This window comes from Cystoisospora suis (assembly GCF_002600585.1).
Source record: "Cystoisospora suis strain Wien I chromosome Unknown contig_3145, whole genome shotgun sequence".
NCBI classification, from domain to species: domain Eukaryota; phylum Apicomplexa; class Conoidasida; order Eucoccidiorida; family Sarcocystidae; genus Cystoisospora; species Cystoisospora suis.
In genome coordinates, this window is record NW_027155940.1 from 10,139 (window position 1) to 19,402 (window position 9,264).

The 9,264-nt window shown below is 54.1% G+C and overlaps 2 protein-coding genes across 2 annotated transcripts in view; one reads left to right on the plus strand and one right to left on the minus strand.

The window, feature by feature from the left end:
• CSUI_006284 (molybdopterin guanine dinucleotide synthesis protein b) overlaps positions 1 to 3,250 on the plus strand; it is a gene marked incomplete at its 5' end in the record, with an annotated part of 12,653 nt that extends 9,403 nt beyond the window's left edge. Inside the window, 3 exons of the mRNA XM_068066448.1 lie at positions 215 to 469; positions 914 to 981; positions 1,740 to 3,250. Of these exons, the coding sequence (XP_067921575.1) occupies positions 215 to 469; positions 914 to 981; positions 1,740 to 2,376 (960 nt within the window). The remainder of the gene's footprint in view (positions 1 to 214; positions 470 to 913; positions 982 to 1,739) is intronic.
• A 3,286-nt stretch (positions 3,251 to 6,536) lies between these two features.
• Positions 6,537 to 8,794, minus strand: CSUI_006285 (cystathione gamma lyase; the record flags this gene model as incomplete). Its single annotated transcript, XM_068066449.1, has 3 exons — positions 8,270 to 8,794; positions 7,042 to 7,729; positions 6,537 to 6,760 (listed from the first exon to the last, which is right to left on the minus strand). The coding sequence occupies exons 1-3, from the start codon at positions 8,744 to 8,746 to the stop codon at positions 6,537 to 6,539; spliced, it is 1,389 nt and encodes a 462-aa protein (XP_067921576.1). The 5' UTR covers positions 8,747 to 8,794.
• Positions 8,795 to 9,264: the final 470 nt, after the last annotated feature.

The following is a 9,264-nucleotide window of genomic DNA, read 5'->3' on the forward strand; positions in this document are numbered from 1 at the left end:
ATAGATAGATAGATAGATTTTTTTCCTGTTGTTTGCCTTCCGTCTGGAGAGCGAGACTATCTCAAAATCTTTCCCTGTGTCAAGGGGAGGAGCTTCAATGAATGAACAGATGTGTGCTACAGTTCTTTATGGAGTAACTTCGTGTGTGGATGCTTGTCGTTTTTGGGGGTGTGTCTCTTTGTGTGGTCTCCTGAATGATTCTGCAACAACACAGATTCTAAGTATTTTGCCTACATCGACGGTTGCTCTTGCTATCGATGGTCAGTCTCCGTTGCCGAGGAGGGTGAACGCTCCACCGCGGAGAGGCGTGCATGCATCGACCGACCTCACTACACTTCATAAATCTTGGCTTGAGGTCGGAAAACCACGCTTCAGCAAGAAAGTCGTCATTGAGCTCGTGGAAGCAACGGAGTGGCAGACGTGTGTTTGCTACGCCGTGGTGTTGAGAGTGGACCCGTCAACAAGCACAGTAAGGAAGACTATCCTCACGTAGATTAGGCCGGCGATCCATACACAGACTCTGCGCGGAAGGAAAACAGTCAGACCACTGTGGTGGGAGTACGTGCAACGACACAAAGGAGCGATCGGCTTTGAGAGTAGGCAGTGTTTAGTCGTCTGTTAGCGAAGAGTGGCAATTACAGCCATCTTTCTTGTGGGAGACGCTGCGGCTGATCCCATCTTTGTAATGACTTGCGTGTGTCGTCGGTAGCTTTGTCTTAGGTTGGGGGAGGTGTGGCATAGAGTCTCCCTCGCGGTCTCTTGATAAGGCGCGTACTTCCCACTTGTCAACTGGACTCCCGGTAGTCGCATTATGAGAAGGAGTCTCTTCACTCATTGAGGTTGTCAGAAAGCTTGGAAAATGCTATGGGTAATGCACCGCATTGGATCCCTTGATTCGATGGCCTGCGCGCAGATTCTGTGTCTTCTAGGAGGCGGAGTTTCGGACACCGTGCTGAAGAAAGTCAACGTACTTGTCGTGGGGTAAGTCTCGCGTGGCCCTCACTATGTTCACGGAAATGACCGGAATTCGCTAGCGACTTTGTTAGGAATATGTGTTGCCCATGGTTTCGGAAGAATCAGTTCTATAGTTTAGGTGCGCACTAGAACATATACGGCACAACGATACGGCAGTCCCGGTGTGCCTCTCACCCAGCTGTTTCAGACGTACCTTGCATACTATAGCTGTCTGCGAGTTCGCTCCCGCTTACTAGTCCCTGGTGTCATCAATGGGTGCGGCCGAGTTTCGGCTGACGCGGTCACATCAAACGGGGCGATTTCTCTCGAAGAGAAGGAAAGCCACTACACATTCGCGGGCAAGTCTCGGTAAATGAAGCGCGACAGTTTCTTCTTGAACTGGTTGTCTTGCATTGGAGGTCACTTTTTTTCTTGTCGTGGGTGATGAGATTTGCTGAAGGGTGGTTTGGTGTCTGGCTTTAGAGAAAAAAGCGTCGTGTAGAGAGCGACCGGACCGTCTCATAGAGTCACCACTCTTCGAAAGAACCTGAGGACACACACATTAAGGCAGAGCCGTTGCTTTTCAGATTCCGTCGAGGGCCCATGTCGTTCAGTGACAAAGGGACAGTCTGACAGAGAGGCGTTGCTTGTTGCTTCTGTTCATCATTACTATCTTAGTTGCCCTAGCATCTGCGCCATTTTTCCGTAGCGGCCCGAGCGGACAGGGCTTACTATCTCCTGCGCAAGCGCTCTCCGTGCTTGTTCTGCGTACTCTTGGCGTACAGACAAAACCTCAATTTCCGTTCCTGCCCACCTCTAGGCACGCACAGCTCTAAACAACCACCGGCGTGTGTCAGGGAGGCCATATGGCGTCGTGCTAGGCTTAGCTGTACGCTGCCCCCCTTCTACGTCTTTCCCTTCAAAATCGCCCCCTCTTTGTCACAACGCCCGAGAGTCTCTGTCTCTCTCCGTTCCTGGGGCTCGCTGGAAACAAAAGACAAGCCGGAGACATCAGCTTTCGAGCGCGCCTGTCAATTCGTAGCTGCAGCGCAGCTGACAGCCGCGCCTTTGGATGGTGTGTGCTGCAGCAGTCGAGCGCTTTTCCGAGGCACTGAGCTCTTGGACCTCGGCAACACAGGCAAAAGTTCTCGTCTGATTTTTGGACCTAAGTCTCTCCTGAATGCCCCGTCGGTTTCGCCTCGGTGCAAACCAGAGCAAAAGGGTGAAAGAAAGAAGCCGGGGGAGCCTTCGGAGACTTGCGGAGACAAAAGCCATTCTGACGGAAATCAGGTCAAGAAGTGCGATGCCCATGCGAACGCTCTAACCTCCAAAAGGGAACGAAGCGAGCAGAGTCCCGAGATCGTGCTGAACAGCAGGCGTGCAAAAAGAAGGCGCGCCGCGCGGTGCGCGCAGAAAGGGTGACCAGGCACCCCGATACTGAGCGACGTTTCTTCTGTGGGAGTGACGTGCGAAACGCCTTCACCGCCGGAACGACCACGGTGTATTCAATTGTTCACAGAGGAACAGGTGTCTCACACAAACACGTACGTAGCTGTATTTGCGCGTATTACATGTTGCGATCAAAACGTAGCAAAGTCTGCGGAAACGGCGACTCACTGCGAGTGCACTGCCGAACAACACAGGATGATCATGCTTCCCGGACACCAAGTATACGTTTGCTATCCGATTGTATATGCATCGCTCCGCTCTACGGTGTTGTGGGCTGCCTAGATCCACTGTAAGGCCAGACTGCCCCTAAACAAGCGGACTTCGATACAGCACACTCCTTGCAGTGTTGACCTGACTGCGGAGAAGCAGCTCGCTGGCTGCGGACTACGGTGCTCACTTCCTTGCAGTGGCTGGACAAGGAGTCATGGGTAACAGTGTGTCTATCTGACTGCAGTTTCAGTCAAGGCACCGTCATCATAACCCTGGGATTGCTCGCGGAGCACTTACTCCCGTCGGAGGGGAACCTGTGCTGTCGGCTGCTGAACACAGACTACTCAACTCATTTGTACAACAGGTTGCTGGCACATGGCAGTACCAGAAGTACTTGAGCTGCCAGCTGTTCAAGTTCATTCCCGGATCTCCAGTTCGGGTCTCCAAGCTGGGGAGCCGGCACCGGCCAGCGTCCCTAAGAAGAGAATTAGCCGTATCTCGGCTGTTTCAGCATATTTTTGTTTCTATCGTCTGAGCTTCTCTCGTAGCGTTGCTCGAGTGGTTTGCCTCTCACCAGGTCCTGGTGACTGTGAGCTTCGTGTCCTTTCTTCTCACGGTAGGACAACGGAAATCCCACCGCTGTGTCTGGTGCCAGCTCTACGCTGCCCAACGTTCTACCACTGTTTCCTGCAGGCCTTGACTGTGCTAGGTGTCCCGATGGCATGCCCAGCTGCCGGGCCTGTGGCCCTGGCTGGAGACGAGTACGTATCACTTAGGTGCCGAAATTCAACACATGCAACGGACATCCTAACACGCTTTTAAAATGTGCATGGGATCCACAGCCGCCGTGGCGGGGCTGCTGCATTGCTGGGTGACGCGTCAGGTAATCAGTACGAAAGAGCTCCGGGAAGCGCAGCTCAACGCATCAGTGATCCAAGTGGAGCGCCATGGCCACGTTGATAAAGCTATACCCGTAATCGGAACCAGCGACGAAAGCCGAGAACTGTTAGGCTGTCTAACTGCTGTCCGATGAATAGCTCGCTCTGCCGACGAGTGCCACATGCTTCCTTCTTGGAGGTTTCCTTCGGGCTGAGATCTCTGGGCATATTGCGACCGCTTCGGATGCACGAGGAGCGTCGCTGAGGGCTCGGTCGTGCCACCTCGTAGGCTTGTTTGACCTGCTGCTCTGGGGCAACGCCGGACCCTCTGCGCCATTCTGCGCTTGCTGCTTTCCGGGTCGCTCGGGGAGGGTATTCTCGTTACGGCTGCCAAATCAGTGCCAGTGCCATGGCCTGACGGTTCTGGCGTAGCCCACGAGGACAGCCCGACGAAGCATTCCCGGTCAGGCACTCTGCACCTGGAGGGTCGCTCGCCGCGTCGAATGAGTGGCGCCCTGTACGGCGACTGAAATAAGCCGTTCCAGGCGCGCCCCATCAAAAGAGGAGAGTCGTGAATGTCAGTTCCCTGCTGTCCAGGAAGGGTTCTGCCACAGACCGTGAGCCAGGTGGAGCTAATGGCTCCTGTGAGGTGAAGCCCCTCGCCAGCCCATGGACCTGTGGCACGGCGCACCGATAGACGTGAGCGACGCGACTGTATGGGCTCCGCGACCTTGTGGAACCCTCAAAAGGTGAAAGAGTGATCGAAAGTGACTGGCTTTGAAGGGTGACGTGCTGTGGGCACCAAAACTACACAGTAAGGCGATTCAGCCCGAGAGAGATGATTCGACTTTCCCGTATTCGGGCCCTTCGCCCGATCTGCGGCAGGGCCCTCTTCTTGAGCCAGTCACAGCAGCTGGTTCGAAGAAATCCGTACCGTGACCAACTGAAATTCCTACTACCGATCACAGACGTCTCTCAGTCTCGTTGTGCACCCACCACGCGATGACACTTCAAAGGTGGCTGGTGTCCTTCACCAAGTGTTGATCCGAGCAGGTGCTAGAAACAGCCACGGTAACCCCGTCTCTGCACTGTTTACTTCCGCAGAGGGAAAGTAAGGCGGGGGGCGGCGGCCATTTGTCAGGTGTTTCTAGTTTGAGTGAAGGAGTAGCAGTGGCTCCCCGAGAGTGAAATCAAGATCCATAGAGGCGGCGGATCCTCCGTCCGCCCGTCTAGCTAGTCGCTTGTCTAAAAGGCGCGGGCTATTTCTGCAGCCGAGCCACCCGGACTGGCCTCGAGGGCGTCTGCGCTGGCGGACCTCGACCCTTTTGCGGCTTCCGCGCCTGCAGAGACCGTTAGTCTGTTCAATCGTCCTCAAGGGGATCCAGTTATCTCCGAGTGAGAAACCGTGGGCTCCATATACACCGTATAAAAGTTTAGGCTGGGACAGCTGTGGCCGCTTCTGGACCGCGACCTCCAAGTAGCTGCAATGACCGTCGAGGCAGCTTACTCCCCTGCCCCCATGGGCCCCTTATAACTCGCGGACTTGAACAGGTTGACCTTAATAGTCCGACTCACTCCTCTTATGTGATACCTGTACTGCTCTGTGGAATAGAATCAGCGTGAAAGTTATCCCGGAGTTTTAGTTTTGGATTGCATTTCACAGGTTCATCCCGGTTGACTTTTTCGGTTCTTTTCTTCACAACTCGGTAAGTGTATAGGGCGGCGGTCGGTACCGCATGGTCACCCGCTCTCCACTTTGAATCCATTCACACTCTTTTGGGCTTCAGTGTGCCAGGTGACCTGCGGTGACACTCACGTGCACAGCCATCTGATCAGAAATGCCTGCAGAAGTCGTCTCAAAAAAAACCGGCCCCCCCTTGATATCGGGGAACTGACATGAGACCCCCGTACCTCTGCAAACGGCAGTATCGCCTTATGGCATGTCAAAGCCAACGCGAAAGTTCTACCCTTCGCCTGGCCCGACGGCACGAGTGGGACCACCCCCCAGTCCACATCCTCAATGTCGGGTGTTTTCGGTGCTTTCTGGGAGTGCGAGATGGCACCACTACCCCGGCCAGACTGCTGAGGAGTCCACCCGGCAGGCGGCCGCGCCCGGGTCTGAATATGTTTCAAGCAAGTGGCACCCATCGCACCCCGTAGCCGATGTGGACAGGGGTCCTTCTCTCACTACACCAGATGTGAATGCACTTGCCTTCCCAGCGGAAGTTAGAAGCTTCGAATGCGAAGAAGCCGAAAAGGGTTGTCGACATGTACCTCGGGCACTCGGGCTGACCTAATCTTCCAGATCTTTGGATGACAGAGGTCCCGATAACCCCGCCACCAGCCGCAAGAACGGATGCGAGTCTGTGCATTTCGTAATGACCTACGGGTACGCGTACGCCCGTAGATTCATATTTCTTTTTGCAGAGTTTGTGGAGTAGCCCACAACATGACTTTGCTGTCAAATTGCAAACAAGTTGCTCCAAATGGCCGTGCAAACACCTTGGACTGCATTGCTGGAAAGCCAGCCCTGCTGATTAGCAAAAAACATGCTACTGTCTTCGTCTGCTCTCCAGCGCTTCGGTCCGTTCAGGGATGCTGGTAGGCTGCGCAAGTTTGCTGCTGGACTTCGTCCCCATCTAAAAAGGATCCCAAGCAGGAAAAGACGCTCTGAGGATGGCGCTACGGCTATGAAAAAAAATTCTTTTACAGTGCTTTACGCCGCCATTGACAGCCGTTGCAGCGTCTGAACAGGGACGGGACCTTAGGTGGCGTACCGCCTGTCTGAGTGCACTATCCGGCTGCACTGGTACTGGCACTCCCCGATTACCGGAGCAGCAGCTATTCTCGCGCTCCACGGAAAAAAAAAAAATCGCAAGGTACTACGACTGTTGAAGTGGCCCGGATAGCTCCTTACACATCCAAAGGTTTTCTCTGCGTGCCGCGTGGAAACCGGACAGACACATAGACGCAATCTAATCTTTCGCTGAAAGTTCATTGAAGGGCTTCGAAGTAGACGGTGTCCGACGGCGCTTACGAGCCTAACTAAAGCCTGCTGAGCGCGTAGGATAACCCATCGATAAGATCGTCCACGTCTTCGATGCCAACGGAGACTCTGATGAAGCCATCGGAAATACCGACCCTCAGCCTGTCCTCTCGGAGCATGTTAGCATGCGTGAACACCGCCGGGCAAGTGACAATGGATTCGCAGGCCCCCAGGTTTTCACACAGTGACCATGGTCGAGGCACATGATTCATCAGCCTGATACCTGCGGACAGAAGCATCGGAACGAACACAATGACGCAGTTATCCATAGAGGATGAACGCGCCGTCTTCCTGGCGAGCCGCGACGGCTCCCGGAAGCAATTCCAGATTGGACTGGAACAAGTATAAAGAAAATGGAGTTCTGCTTTTCTCGTCTACGCCGCTGTCGACTAGCGGCAGCTTCACCTCGGTGTCGAAGAAAACGCGCACTTCAGCTATCCACGAGCAGGGGCGGCTACACACAGGACTGGTGCCCGCAGCGCGACAGCAAGCCAGGCGTCCTACCCGCTTCAGTTCCACCCTTCACCTCGAACGCAAGCATGCCGCCATGGATTCTGTGATGTTGTTTTTGCGCGAGATCCCTCTGGGGGAAGCAAGGCAAGCCAGGATACATCACTCGCTCGACTTTGTCGTGCCGAGCAAGGAACTCCGCGATCTTCTGAGCATTCTCACTTTGCTTCTGCACCCTAACGGCGAGTGTTTTGACAGTCAGAAGGGTGTAAAAAGCCACCTGCGGACTCATGCTATTCCCCAGCACATTCCGCAGAAAGAATATCTTATCATGGAGTTCCTTTGTCGCAGATATCACAGCGCCGCCAACTGTGCAGTTGTGTCCGTCATAGTACTTCGTCGTCGACTGAACCACCATGTCCGCTCCTAAATCAAGAGGTTTCATCATGTAAGGGGTGGCAAACGTGCTGTCGCACACGTGCAGGATGCCCCGAGATCTACAGGTTTTGCTGATGGCCTCAACGTCGGCCAGATACAAAGTAGGGTTTGTAGGAGACTCAGAAAACACCACTTTGGTCTCGGGCCGTATGGCTTTCTCGACATTCGAGACTTCCCGGAAGTCGACGAAATCAAACTTGATATTGTACTTGGAAAAGTGGAGCCGGGCACATCGGTTCGTTCCCCCATATGAGCAGTCGGTGATAATGCAGTGGTCTCCAGGAGCCAGGAAGGTACTGAAAATCTTAACCCATCAGCAGGAGAAGCAAATCTGAAGTGTCTGGCACAATGGTCTCATACCACTCCCGCAGAGAGACAGAGGCTAGCTTCCTCTACACAAACGCTTCGGAGCTATTGAAGATGCAGCAGGAAACGAATTCATCTCAGAATGGAAGCAACTGCACGCCACCTGGGACAATCCCAGACGTAATATAGCTCCTGTCGTACGTGCAGGAAACAGCCCCACTGTACTCAGTAGTCAGACTATTACTGTAGCCATGGGTTCAATATCTAATCCAGCTGGACTGGTCGGGGCACACCATATGACGACAGTAGGTTTAGAAGTGGATGCTCGTGCATACTCATACGTCACTTAGCCGCTCATGAACTGCAGTGGTTCAACCGGGGATCACAGCAGCGCACCTTGGCGGGCCCAGCTCGCAGGAGACTAGCGTCGGTCAAGGAACGCTGCAGAAGGCATACCGTTTGGCCAACCTCCAGAGACGTATTAGCCAGGCGCTTTTCTCGTAACAGTACGGGACACCGCTGATTGCCTACACGCTACCATGGACTTCTTTGATACGGGTGACTCGATTGGCGAGCCGAGCCGACGGCGAACCCCTTCTAACGAAAGTTTCCAGGAACGCGACTGATACCCTCTTCTCTCTTGGAAGGTGTGCGGAACGCAACAGCGTTCAAGCCTGTAAACTCCAGGACTCACCGTAACAGTGGCAGCCATCCCAGAGGCGAAACAACAGGTTCCGAAGCCTCCCTCCATCTCCGTGATCTTCTTTTCCAGAGCTAGGACTGTGGGATTGCTTGTTCTGGAATACGAGAAGCCTTTGCTCATGTAGTTTTCAACGCTCTCTTGGACGAAAGTGGTATTTTGGTAGATTGGAGTCAGAATTGCGCCCGTAAGCGGGTCGGGATCAACACCACCATGGACGTAAACCGTCTCATCCCTCACCGCTTTTCTGGGCAGCCAGCAACCGGCCTTTATGTCTTCATGCGTGTTTTCGCACACTCCCCCTCGCCCTTCCATTGTGCCGTTGTGGCCGTGTTGTCCTCCGTGTCCCACTGTCTTCCAGCACTGGTGGCAGCCCTGTAACGCAGGGTTTGCCTACGTTTTTGCTAGGCTTTAGTAAGCAGCTAGCAAAAAACCGACCCTCGCTGTTAGGACCAGGAGATGATTCCTGACGTAGAGGCACGTGTGTACTGCAGTGGTGTGGAAGCCCGAGCCCAGCGGGTAAGCACACGATGAACGACGAAAAACAGCCGGGTCAGAATTTTCCACCAAAAAAACCTAACTGGAAAGGTATCGGATGCGGATTCCTGTGCCGCGCCCCGCCATGAATCGCATTGAGGGTCGAAGCCAAAAGGGTAGTGGAAGAGAACCGCGGCCTGAGCCGCAGCCAGAACGGCCGTACATCTCCAGACGGTAGGCACCTTCCTGTTGCTGCTTCATAGATTATCGGTAGTTTCCTTCGTCACCCTGCACAAGTGACTATTCAGGAGCAACCAGCATCTAAACAGCAGGTGCGTCGGCCCCTAATATCAACA